This window comes from Sinocyclocheilus rhinocerous, unplaced genomic scaffold (assembly GCF_001515625.1).
Source record: "Sinocyclocheilus rhinocerous isolate Xijiao unplaced genomic scaffold, SAMN03320098_v1.1 scaffold1129, whole genome shotgun sequence".
In the NCBI taxonomy this organism is placed as follows: domain Eukaryota; kingdom Metazoa; phylum Chordata; class Actinopteri; order Cypriniformes; family Cyprinidae; genus Sinocyclocheilus; species Sinocyclocheilus rhinocerous.
The window spans coordinates 386664-400837 of record NW_015634513.1 but is presented as its reverse complement, the minus strand read 5'-3'; the positions used below and the strand labels follow the sequence as shown (position 1 = coordinate 400837).

General features: G+C 36.8%; 1 protein-coding gene across 1 annotated transcript in view; it reads left to right on the top strand.

Moving 5' to 3' along the window:
- Positions 1-14174, top strand: part of lrba (LPS-responsive vesicle trafficking, beach and anchor containing) — a 316503-nt gene that overhangs the window by 117466 nt on the left and 184863 nt on the right. The window contains exons 26-30 of the mRNA XM_016559864.1: positions 2907-3028; positions 3472-3579; positions 4493-4634; positions 4763-5099; positions 13100-13275. Of these exons, the coding sequence (XP_016415350.1) occupies positions 2907-3028; positions 3472-3579; positions 4493-4634; positions 4763-5099; positions 13100-13275 (885 nt within the window). The remainder of the gene's footprint in view (positions 1-2906; positions 3029-3471; positions 3580-4492; positions 4635-4762; positions 5100-13099; positions 13276-14174) is intronic.

The following is a 14174-nucleotide window of genomic DNA, read 5'->3' as shown; positions in this document are numbered from 1 at the left end:
CGTTCTCTTCCCCCACCCCCCACCCCTCTGTTTTGTGTGCGCTCTCTAATAGTGTTATTATAAGCTCTCCACACTGTAGTGGTCTAAAATGAGAACCGTCATCAGGCCATTGACTGTAATGGCTGTTTTGTAGCCTGAGGCACCTCCTTCTTTATGTGTCTATGTATCTCAAACTGTACTGCAGCGTTATAGACCATATAACAGAAATCCAGCCGTTCAGATCGGTTACATTATTCATTTCTCTTTCTCGCACACACACACACACACACACTCTACATGACCCTCCCTGAAGCTATCTAGACACCATCAAACTCCCTCTCCTCTAAATATAACACTTTTCCACTCTACTACCCCTCCGCTTTGCCACATCGGCTCTCTCGCCTATGTAACACCCAGACCCACTGAACAAAATGGCCGGCGTGTTAAATAGACTCGACAGTGTGCAGCAAGGGCAGGGCGGACCTTCCTGATTGGTGGAGTGAGAGCAAAACCGAAGCCTGTTTGTAGGAGGGCTGAAAGTATAAAATGAATATTTGATGAGGTCTGCCAGTGTGTAATCTGATTTGGGATCTGTAACAAGGTTTAGCCCGCCATCTCTCCGTCTATAGCTCTCTTTCTGTCTTTCGCTCGCTTAAATTGTAGGGGTGCAATGGATCGTAGATGATCTGTGATCCGTACGGATCAGGCTGCATGGTTCGGCACGCATGTGATTCGCGGATTAACTGTTCAGTTTAACCATCATAGAGTTAAAGTTTATCATTTGCACATGTTTTCTCTTGCCAGTTTACACATTCAAGCAATTTTAACTTGCGCGCTGTTTTCTGTGCGCTTAGCCGCTGCCGCACACACCCGAAGCGCGCACACGCGGCATGAGAGAGAAACCGCGTGAACAGCGAATTGATTCCTCTTTCACATACACACAAAGTTATGTTAAAATACCCGTTTTGGCAAGTATTCTAGTAAACACCATCATCTAACACTTAATTAAATTTAATCTTTAAAAACACTTATAATTTAATAAGACTTAAATTTAATGTTTAGCCAATCGAAAATTAATATCCATTAATTAATTAATTAATTTATTTCATTTATATTTTAGTGTATTACTTCTGGTCCGTTTAGACAAAATAGTATAATTAGAATACATTATAATATTGGCAATTTATTGATTATCATTTGATGACATGAAAATAATTATCGCTTAGTGAAACATCACTTTTACGATAATACCTATTTAACTACATGTTTAACTTATTTATTTTTTGAAGGCAGTCTCTTATTCTCACCAATACTGCATGTATTTCATAAAAAAATACAGTAAAAACAACAGTATTTTCAAATATTATTAAAATGTAAAATAATTTTTTCTATTTTAATTAGGGGTGCAACGGATCGTAGATGATCTGTGATCCGTACGGTTCGGCACGCATGTGATTCGTGGATTAACTGTTAAGTTTAACCATCATAGAGTTAAAGTATATCATTTGCACATGTTTTGTCTTGTCTCTAACAAAGATTAATCTGTATTTAACTTGTGCATCACTATTGTGTTATTTTACACTTAATTATTACATTTATGCACCTGAATGCTACTGTTACTGACTTTATTTGTAACTGTGTTTTGTTGTATTCATCTATGCTTGTAATTTGTGTAATTGTTCTTGTTTTATTACTAACTTTATTAGTTAAGCTAGTAGTTTTTGCTGTGGTATTGAAGTACTTACAGCAATTTTTTTTGCTGATTTGAAAAACGATCCGATCTGTGACTCAAAATCCGTAATATGATCCGATCCGTGAGTTTTGTGATCTGTTGCACCACTAATTTTAATGTATTTTGAAATTACAGGAATTTATTTCTGTGATGGCAAATCTAAAATTTCAACAGCCACTACTCCAGTCTTCAGTGTCACGTGATCTTTGAAAATCATTCAAATATGCTCATTATTATTAATGTTGAAAACAACTTAATATTTTGGTGGAAACTGATACATTTTTTCCGTCAATGTAAAAATCTTTACTGTCACTTTTGATCAAATTATGCATTCTTGCTGAATAAAAACATGAATAAAAAAAAACATACTAACCCAAACTTTTAAACAGTAGTGTAAGTGTTAAACTTTATCATACCACAACATTTGTGCTGCATACATGCATGATACCTTAAATCATGCTGCTTTTTGAGGAGAGATGTGCTATTACTTTTCTAAGTGACTAGATTTACGATGATCTGCCTCTTTCACATACACACAAAGTTATGTTAAAATACCCGTTTTGGCAAGTATTCTAGTAAACACAGTCGGTTATGTCTTTAGTGAACGAAAACAGCTGAGAAAAAAAAATGGATGTGTGTCAGTATTAGGTCTGTGCATAGGGACACTCCACTATTTTTGAAAATAGGCTCATTTTCCAACTCCCCTAGAGTTAAACAGTTGAGTTTTACCGTATTTGAATCCATTCAGCCGATCTCCGGGTCTGGCGGTAGCACTTTTAGCTGTAGCTTAGCATAGATCATTGAATCCGATTAGACCGTTAGCATCTCGCTCAAAAATGAAGAGTTTCTATAGTTACATCGTGTACTAAGACCGACGGAAAATGAAAAGTTGCGATTTTCTAGGCAGATACATTTACAACATCTTAGAAATGTCCATATTCTTAAAAAAAAAATTTTTTATGATGTCTACTTATGGCTTTAGTTTTCACTAAGTTCACTCATAAGATGGTATTTTAAGCCCCTTTTCATTGTCATGCAACGACCTTCTCATATGTCATGTTTCCTTTAGTCTGTATATCTTTTCATTCTTGTACCCTTTCATCTCTATGATGTTGTCTTTTTCTATGCATTTCTACCTCTCAGTTGCACTCTCTCTCTGTCTGTCATTCTCTCACACACTCTCTCTCCCACTCAGTGTGCACGATGGCTGTGAGAAACTGTCTGGAATGTCAGCAGCACACCCTGGGTAAGTCTGGTGCAGAGAGCAGCCGTGGACAGCAAAGCCTTCTGGGAGCCGCCAAGTCTATACCAGCACAGGCAAGTTCAACTTAATGCCAAGGATACCTCCCTCTCTCTCTCTCTCTCTCTCTCTCTCTCTCTCTCTCTAGTGTCCAGATGGTAATTTTAAATCGGACCTTAAACAGATTCGTCAAATAGAATCCTTTTGGTCAATGGCCCAAGGTTTGATTCTTACATATCCAGTAAAAAATAAAACCCTTTTCTTCCTTAATGTGTTGTGTAACTTACACTCCACACTCACAGCTCATCTATTATTAAGAATCTTAGCAAAACTGATGCATTAATGCCTCTGTGCCTCAGTGCTGTCTACATGTGGAACAGCAAACAGAAGACTCCCTAGTTTTTACAAAATCCAACTGAAATCAAATGTTGGAGCAGTGGGAAAACGTTTTTGAAAACAGCTGTCTATGCTGAGCTGACTTTGTGTTTGAGACTGTGTGAACTGTGTTTGTGTGTTACAGAGTCCTGTGGACATTGTGACAGGAGGGATGTCTCCTATCAGAGATTTAGACCGGCTTCTGCAGGACATGGACATCAATCGTCTCCGTGCTGTAGTGTTCAGAGATATAGTGAGTTTTTGCACTCAGTACTCATATTCAACTACTGCATCTCTGATCTGCCACTCATTTAGCTACTGTTTTGTAGTGCAGTGAAAAAACGGTATGTGAAACTCAGGGAGTACTAGGAGATTTAAATTTTGCTTTGTTAAAAGCATAAAACAGGTCACACTTTATTTTAATCTTAATTCTCGCTATTAACAAATCATTAACTACGACTTTTGCCTTAATAAACTCCTAATTTGCTGCTTATTAGTAGTTCGTAAGGTAGTTGTTAAGTTTAGGTATTGGGTAGGATTAGGGATGTAGAATATGGTCATGCAGAATATGTGCTTTGTAAGTACTAATAAACAGCCGATATGTTAATAGTAGGCATGCTAATAAACTAGTTAATGAGAATTGGTGCCTATACTAAAGTGTTATCAAAAAACCTATAGATTAAAAGTTTAATCTCATGATTTCTCTAGTTCTCCAGAAAGAAAAAACAAGCGTGACAAGTCACTTGTAGCAGAATACATTTTTCTTTTTCAAAGTGACTGGCCGAAGGATTTCCTGCATTGGTTTGATTTATATTTTTAATTTTTAATTTTGTTTTACAGCCATTACTCCAGTCTTTAGTGTCATATAAACCTTCAGAAACCGTTCTAATATGTTAATTTGGTGCTCAGGAAACATTACTTATTATTACTAATGTTGAAAATCTTTGTGTTAAAAACAAAAGCATTTGTTTGAAATAATTTTTATATCAATGTAAAGATCTGTACTGTTATTTTTTGCATTGTTGCTGAATTGAAAAAATATTAATTTCTTTCTTTCAAAAAATAAAATTGCAATCGTATTGACCCCAAACTTTTGAACAGTGGTGTGGCTAATTTTTACAATACTCTAACATTTGCAAATTGTTTTGTTGTGTGCTGTGCTTTAGGAGGACAGTAAACAGGCTCAGTTCCTGGCCCTGGCAGTGGTCTACTTCATCTCTGTACTCATGGTATCTAAATATCGAGACATCCTTGAGCCATACAATGACAAAAGACATGCCCAGTGCTCACAGTCTGTCAGGAGCACAGGTGACCACCTGAACACACACATATCACTGCTGCAAGATTGAACCCAAGGAGAACCTACAGAAGAAATACTCATGCATTCAGTGTTTTAAGGAGTTGACTGATGTGTGTGTTTTTTTTTTTTTTTGCAGAGAGTGTTCAGTCTGATCTTGAGAACGGTTTGTCTCCCCATCGCCGGTACTCTAGTATTGAGGATGGGAAGACCTCAGTCATCACCGAGGCACAGACTGGCCCAGATGCTGTATCCGAAGCCCTGTCTACTTTGTCCTCTGAAGTCAGGAGAGGTCAATATGTCACTGATATTGACAGCAAAGGAAAAAATGTTAATGTCAAGGATATTTTGAGAAGTCTCGTTAGTGCACCCTCTGATGACATCATAGTGGACCCTAGCCTCATACCGCCTGGGTTTCTGGGTGCAGTGGGCGATGCTTCCCGTGACCAGTCCGTCCAGTTCCACTCTTTTGACAGGTGAGTGGACAATCGGAATTTATAGTTCACTGGCCAATCCGTGCACACAGATCTAAGCGCTTTGCTAGAAAGGCTTTTTTTTTTTTTTACAGCTATTGTTCTCTCTTCAAAAATTTTATTCTGACTTCATGTCAAAACAAAACAAAACAATAAAAAAAGTTTTCTCTTAGGATGCTTTCACACCTGTAGATCGATTGCTTTGTTCCGAAACAGGGATTAAAATGATTACAATGTTGCTTTTTATTCTTGGTGCGGTTCGCTTTCAAACGGTAAAGTTTCTAAACGGACCAAATTTGTTAATACAAGTCACGCGCGAGTAAACTGTTGTCTCATTGGTCAAAGTTCCACGGTTTATTTTATTTATTTATTTTTTTTTGTAGCTGTCCTTATATTCCGAACCGCTCCAGAGTTCGTTTTCAATCGAGCCGAGACCACCTCGTTCAGGCGATCTCGGACCGATTGTTTTGGCACGGATCCGGGCGCGATTGCGGTGTTCATATATGCCCAAACGAACCGAGCTAAGCGGGGAAACGCGCCAGGTTCTGAAACAACAGGCCAGGTGTGAAAGCACCATTAGATTGTGCTATGGCAGCGGTCTGTGTGTGTTTTATGATGGACAGCCCCGCAGAGCACCTGACATCTGCTTTGGAAGTGTGCCATTCAACACACAAACAAACAAACAGCCTTACAAAAGCAGAGCCCATCAAAACGGGCCTCAGGAGACGCATACACATCCACTTGTCCATTCCTCCACCAGTGGATTTGTGTCTGTGTTTGGTGATTTGTGTGTGTAAGGGCAGATGGGAAAAAAATAACACCAGTTCAGTTGTACCGCTGTTTGTTTCATATCTAACAATATAACTCAACACTAAAAAGGTTTACATTTTTGCTTGCCCTGCCAAAATTTTCACTGGCCTTCTAAAAAAAAAAAAAAAAGAAGACATGTTTTTCTGTTTCTGTTTATTTCACTTTTAAAGCACACATTAATACAACTATTGTTGCCCAAGGTGCTGTACAGACAAAGTAAAAACAAATAAAACCAAGAACATACAAAGATAAATTCAAAGTAAACACAAAATTCAATGACACCCCTCAATACCCAGTAGAATTAAAAGCCTGAGATAATAAATGAATTTTTAGCCGAGTTTAAATGTAAATATAGTTGGAGCTGCTCTAACATACAGGGGTAAAGAATTCCACAGTCTAGGTGCAACTACAAAACTACTTTTTGACCCATGTAACCATGTTACTTTGATGAATAGAAAGTTCTAAATAACTGGATTTATTTAGAATATAAATCTTTTATAACATTGTAGCTTTACTGTCACTTTTGATCAATTTAATTAATTCTTGCTGAATGTAAGTATTAATTTAAAAATAAAATCTTACTAACCCCAATCATTTGAATGGATGTTGTGTACATAAGTGGCAGATGTCAGATTTCATGTGCACCAATTATAAACTTTTGTGACTTTTGGGATGTTTTTTTTTAATTCCTTTGCATTGCTGTCTGTTTACAGAGTGTAGTGTAACTGTTGCTCCACGGGGATCGTTGGGTGTGTTGGGAAACAAGATCCATTGCTATGTGTTGGCAAATGTCTGCACTGTCTGGTTTTTATTTGCTGCATTGTCTGTGCATTAGTCTGACATAACATAGAGGGTTTATTACAAAAAAGAGAAAGAAAGAAAGAAAGAAAGAAAAGAAAAAATATGATTTTATGTTGGAAATAGAAAGCAGTATGTCATACCATCTTCTTTCTGTTTACCTTTTGCTCTCTCACATCTCTTCTCCTTTCTATGTCTTCTGGGCATCTGTGAGACATCCCTCTGATCTGGCCTTGTGTTTTATCTGAGGAATGCTCTGTCAGGTATCACCACGCTGCTGATATCAGGACAGGGATTATGCTGGCTCCTGCAAAGGTTGAGCTCAAAGCTCCCAGCAGTCACTGCAACTCTCTTCTGCCGCCACCACTAAGAAATAAAGACATTCTTAGAGAGAACTTGGTCCTTCATCGGGTCTTCAGTCAAACCAAGCTTCTCTTGTGGCCTGTTCATACCAACACAAATGTTTGGTACAAAAATTTGGTCAGTTTTTCACATACAATTTGTCTTTTCGGACAAGAGGTCTTCTCGAGTCCTAAAATCTGTACCCGACCCGAATCATTCTTACCCAAACCTGCATGCATAAATTCATTTTTTAAAAGAAAAACCTGATAAAAATTAAATCAATAATAAATCATGGATTCGCTAGTGTTGTCTGCAGTGCTATTTACCTCATCTCTGGCGAAGGGCTTCTGCACACAGAAAAGAAAAGCCCTGCATGAACATGCAGCGTAATGAGGGGAGTGGCTTTTTCTGATGGATCTCTTATCTTTAAGATGGATTTTTGTGTGCGAGGTTACAAACGTTTAGGTAACACTTTATTGTAAGGATCGATTCTCTCTATTAACTAGTTGCTTATTAGCATGTATATTACTAGCATACTGGCTTTTTATTAGTACTTATAAAGCACATATCAATTCCTTATTCTGCATGACTGTATTTTAGATCCCTTAATCCTACCCCATAACTTAACTTAACTACTACCTTACTAACTATTAATAAGCAGCTAATTTTGTTGCAAAGTTGGTGAGGTAATTGCTTGCGTTGCAATGTTTGAAATATTTCTTTTTTAAACCATGAAGGCGAGCCAATGGATATCATATAAGCAACGTACAAACTTTGTGCAAGAGTTATGCTGGTGAACGTCTTAATTTCAGTCAATTCACTATGCAGAAAGTGAAAGTAAAAAGGGAATGACGGAGCTTTCGGCGCCTGACGCCACATATTCTCTCAGAGACGACGAGAGACGAATCTACTTCAACATATGCTGAAAACGGTATATAGCTAACTGTTTTAATTTATTCCCTTAATATTTAGCTTGTGGCCCATACACAGTGAAAAAAACTGAGAAGAAAGGTATTTCGTGTTAAACAGGTTGTTTTTGAAAGTCGGTGCTTGAAATAGGCTTAAGGTTTTTATTTCATTGATTTTTATTGATGACTGCAGTGTTAATATTTTAATTAGGCCTATAGGCCTATAATTCATTGTTTAATAGACCTGTTTTAAAAGACCTTTTTTAAAACATTTTAATTGAGGAGTAAATAGCCTAATCATTTGTTATCCTCGCAGCGCGTTAGTTAAGTTGTAATATTGCAGTGCAAATTAATTGTAATTTTAATTTAATAATAAAAATAACTTCATAATAATAATAAACCTAATAAAAATAAGAATGTAACAGGCTACATCAATTGGAAATGCTAAATCCTCTTAATATTGCCAATAATTGATGTTTTTGACAAAATCTCTGGCTATCGTCGACACAAGATCATCGTCTTTCGACGCACCACAGCAAGGGGAGGTTATCGCTGGGCAGACAGCACGTTGTCTGTTACATCGTTTGGGCTGCCTTGTTGAGCGCAGTGGCACTGAGAACATTATATTTCACTCACTTTAAGCTCTTTTATTTTCCAAATATAATAGGATTAGTCCAACGAATCGTTCGGTTTGTAATGCGTACCGAACGGTTCAATATGAATATGTGTATCGTTACACCCCTAGAACGTATATGTGTGTTTTCTGTGCTACAAATTGCTGCTCCTCATTTTTAATCAACTTCAAAAATTGCGTCTAATTTTTTTTTTTAATTCTTTTTGTTCCTGCGAAGAAAAATACAAATTTTAAAGTATTTACATTTAATTTTGAATAATTTTGAATAATTTTATATATTTTTTAAATAATTTTTTTAATATGGATGTGGTCTTTTACATAATATGAGGTCATTAAAGTTGTGTGCATAATAAAACAATAATCAAAATTCTGCTTAAAGTAGTTTTAAATGGAGTATAACGTCAACTAGAACATACAAAGTTCCCGAAAGTATTTCATGTCAACTACCAATTTCCCAGAGCGTGAAGGAAAGTCTTATCTCCTCTCAGGATCCCCGGCAGAGAGGTGCCGAGTTATCTGGATGACTCCAGCTCTGAGTCTGGTGTTTTCCAAGTCCACTTACTCACTCTCTCTCTTCAACACACACTCACATGTCCTGTCCTCTATCTCTCTCACTGGCATTTTGAGTCCCGTTTTTGTCTCATTTTGATTTGACTATTTTAAGTTGTTTTCCACTGCACACATGAATGAATTACCAACCGAATATTTCAGACCCGGAGTGATGAATACTCCCACTGTTCTGTCTGCTGAAGTCTGATCGGTGTTGCTGCATTTTTCTCTGAAGTTATACTCTGTGCCAGTGTGCATGCATGCTTGCTAAACAGAGTGTGTGTTGGAACACCCAGGGTGGTATGATTGAATCCCAGGGGATTTACGAGTGTTATATATGGAAAAAAAAACAGGGTCTCCTAGATAAAGTGGGCCTGGGGTCACGGGTAAAACAGACATTACATTTATTTACTATCAACGACACCCTGATTTCACCATAAGTCTTTCTTACCCCACTATTGTTTTGACATGAAGTCTGCAAATATTTGCTGATAGGATCCAGAGACCAGTGAATAGTGTCATAATGATTTGTCGGACAAAAATTTGATGTACTGTACACAGGGTTAGGATATCACAGAGATAACAAAATTAATGATGTTCTTTACAACAGGTTCTTGGATTTTGTCAACTGAAAATGAGATGATTTATTTATGAATGAATGAATTGTCTGTTTTTATCCATGACATGAAACTGATATTTCTGGTATCATCTTTGTACCCTAACCTCCAAAGGTGACACCAAGGAGTAAATTTTTAAATTTCTTTAAATTTAAATAACAAAACAGCACAGTATAAAACTAATTTAAAGCAGCGTTTCTTTGTGAAGAAACTAATTGTTCAGCCCTCGTTAAACATCATTTGAAAATGTCGATCCACGTCCAGTAAGATCAGTTTCTCACACACATTTCCTCGAACCCAATCTCACATTCATTTGTGCAGATTACGGGAAACATGCTGTTTACATGTCGTCTCCGGGAGTGTTGGTTAAAACTGCTAAATAATTCAGCGTCTGGAATCCAAACTCCACGGATGCTGGTCAGCGCTGGCCTCTCGTCTGGTGGTATACACCTGGCAGCTCTGATTAATTGACAGCGGTAGTGAGTTCGGGCTAAGTGTGGCTAATGGTGTGCTGAATAATTTAAAACCTGCGCCTTTGAGCAGATGGATGCTGCAGCCGCACACCCCCACCATCCCACCACCGGTCAGCGCTAAACATGCACTTGAGAGAGAACAGAACTGCGCTCTAATAGAGTTTTTGGAACGGTGGACTGTTGAACAGCAAATGCTGAGGTCATGAGCGTGATACTGCGAACCTTCCAGTTTATAAATTCCTTTGGTTTTCTTGGACTGGCTATTTTCAAGTTAAGGAGACATCAGATGTTTAGAAATGGTGTGAGAACACTCTCGTTCTCGTGCCTTAGCTCCTAGGCAACTTCCAGCGGGACGTTTGAAGCGGTCTGTCCTAGACGGCTCTTATCTGACGCTGGCGTGCCTCCTCAGTCTGTAGCGTCTTTGTGGATGTGTTCTGGAGAGGAGCTGGTGACTGCGTAGCATTACCCCCTCTGTCAGCACTGATAAACTCAACACTAGCCATTGTGAAAGGCCAGAGCTCTGTCATGGCTTTCAACTGATATGAACCATTTCCATTTTTACCTCTAGACAATGTAGAATGCAGCAGAGACCCGTGACATCATTATGAACGCTTTTAAATACTGATGTGTTCTTTATCTTGTAACATTTTACCATTTGTGATTTTGAAAGGGTTACCATGGTTACTTTGTGTTTAATATGTTTCTTCCCTGGTTTATTTCAACTTGCAATCCATTCTTTAATGTTGCTTTATTTTTATTTTTTACAATGTAATGGAGGTACAGTATTCAAAATTAGGACACACCTACCCATTTTTTATTATCAATAATTTTTTTATTATTTTGAATCATTATAATGGTGTTATAACACAAATGAACATATGACAAACATATAAAAACTATTTATATTTTAGCCTAGAGAAACTTTGTTAATCAGCTTCACGAGGAGGAATCCTTGGATGCGTATCTAAAAGTCTTTAGGGTGTAAATAAGGTTTTTGGCTGTGCAAATACTTTTTTTTTTTTTTTGGCATTTGGCATTGGCCTGTAGTGTGCTCTCATTAGTTCACTATTACATTCTTGTTACTTTCAAGTATGTTGTTTGAATGTATGTGTGTGTATTCTGGTTTATATGGTTTATGAAGACACAGATGCCTATAATGACATGGGTACTACAATGTAAACATGGTTTATGAGGACACTTCCTGTTTCTCCATAAATGGCTTAGAAAACATACTAAACAGTGTTTTTTTTTTTTAAGTCAAAAATTGCCAGTTGTTTTGTGTGAGGGATAGCTTTAGGGTAAAAGTATAGTAAATACAGTCTGTACAGTATAAAAACCATTACGCCTATGGAGGGACCCCATAAACCACATGCAAGACAATCTAGTATGCAATAGCATAACAACCAAATATGTCTAAGCAAACCACTCCTTTTTTTTTCCCTCCCGAAATCCTAACCGCTCAGTTGGTAATTGGCAGGATGAGGAGCATGATGTAGTTCCTGAGCCATCTGTAGGTGTTGCTTCAACGAAGTAGAAATTTGGACCCGAATAGAAATGTCCATGGCTAAGACTGTGGATGAAGAGAAACTTCTTGCTTATGCAGTTCAGGATGAAAAAACGGTTTTATAAAAAAATAAAATGTAAACTTTTGACTTGATTGTTTTTGTTATTATTGCAAGACATTACCAACAAGAACAGACCAAAGTTTAGGTCATTATTCACTGAAAATCTTCCCCTCAATCGCAGCTCTCAAATACTGTTCATCACGTTTATTTGCAACTCCAGTGAAGCCAATGAAGGCATCAGACCATTTTATTTAAAAAAAAAAATCTGAATGCAAGCTATTCCTTTTGTAGTCTTTTGATGATGAGTTTTTTTTTTGTGCCTACATTTAATAGTTATTTTTTGATATTTTAGGGTTTGATAACTGTGATAATTATAAACTGCCCTTGTAAAAATGTATTAAGTATGTATTATAATGTATTATATTATTTTTCATTTTAATTCCCACAGAAAAGAAAAGTATATGAAAAACAACATGAGTGAATGTGACTGAATATTTATATTTGTCTACTAAACTAATTTAAGCATAAATCGCCAGATTGTACAGTTTTTGATATCATGAGGAACATACATTCAGTGAAGTGTGTCCAGACTGTTGCCTAATACTGTAAACAGAGCATAACCCTCAGAATTAACTAAAATTTTGAAGACATTTTCAGTCCTTCAATCTTTACCTAACCGCAAAACAGCTTGTTTATCAGATAATCACAAAGCCTGACACTGTAAAGGGACACACAGTAGCTTCTAGACCATAACACACCGCCAAATTTAATCAATCACGAAGTTTAGAGCTCTGAGTGACAGGAGCTGGGAAGGCCATTGATTGGTCAAAAGATAGATGCTGCCATTATGGAATATTCTGTGTCAGGGAAACAGGGCTCTAATTACATTAACACGGTAAATGGGCTTCTTGTGTTGTGTGAGCTGGGCTGCATTTTATGCTAAATCACATTATGTGCAGCATATTTAGCCTACATCATCAGTCTGATCGTTATAGGGCCGACGATGGAACAAGAGCTAATGGTTTTTTGACAGAGTGCTTGATTCTCTAGCTCTGTGTATTTATCAGAACATCAGAGTCTGCTTTCTGCATTGCGTGATAAAAAAAAAAGACATTAAAAAGAGGAACAGCTCAAAATATAATGCAAGCATAAAATTATTTAATTCAATTCAACGCACCAAAAAAGGAAAAAGGAATCATTTTTTGTAATAATAATAATGTACTACAACAGTATCAATTCTGGCCTCCTCAAAATCCTTCCGTTATATTGATTAACTATTGCCTTCTTGGTCGTTCATTCTTTTACAGGAGTGTTGTTGTGGCACCCAAGAGAATGGGTGAGGCTCCCTCACCAGGAATGAGTACAGTCTCCGCAGCTGCATCCGTCCCATCAGCCACTGCTGCATCCTCAGATGGAACTCCAGTCAACAGTGTGTCAGTGGTGTCCGCAGGAGAAACTATTGAGAGCACAGAGTCTGCCCCAGGTGAGTGTCTTCATGAAAGAGCATGTCAATAACTACACTTTACCAAAGTACAGAGCTTCATATTTCCGTCCTAGTATAGCTGATTAACGTGAATCAAAATTTCATCCTGTGTTGTCCTTTACATTACTGTATATTACACATAATTTACGTTTGTTATAAATGCTCTATAAATGAAATAAAAATATAAATATTTACAACTGTTCAGAAGTGTTTTTTTAAGTAAGTCTCACCAAGGCTGCATTTATTTGATCAAAAATACAGTAAAAACAATAATGTAAAATATTATTGCAATTGAAAAATTAAAATGTAATTTATAATTGTGATTGCAAGCTAAATTTTCAGCAGCTATTACTTTAGTTATCATTGTCACATGCTCAAGAAATTTTTCTTATTGTTACGTTCAAAACATTTGTGCTGCTTAATATTTTTAGTAATTATTTTGTGGTAACTATGATATATTTTTCATGTATACAAAGAAAGAATGGCATTTATTTGAAATAAATATCTTTTGCAACATTATAAATGTCTTTACTGTCACATTTGATCAGTTTAATGCATCCTTGCTGAATAAAGGTATTCATTTCTTTCAAAAAAAGGCGATTGAATGGATGACTCATCGATTAATGTTATTGATATCAATCTAACCTTACTATGTGTGTGTGTGTGTGTGTACAGGTATGGCTGTAGTTTTGAGGCCCAAGTTTTTGAAAATGCCTTTATAGATATAGTGGAATATGTCAAAAAATGACATCTGAAGTGGTCTTCACAATTTGAAATCCTCATACATTAGCCAAATCATGTTTTTCAGTAGATCTAATCATATCAACAAATATTTGTGAAGATTAGGGGTTGGATTTGAATTGTAGCCAACATCATCTCTATCTAAAAATCATTGCGTC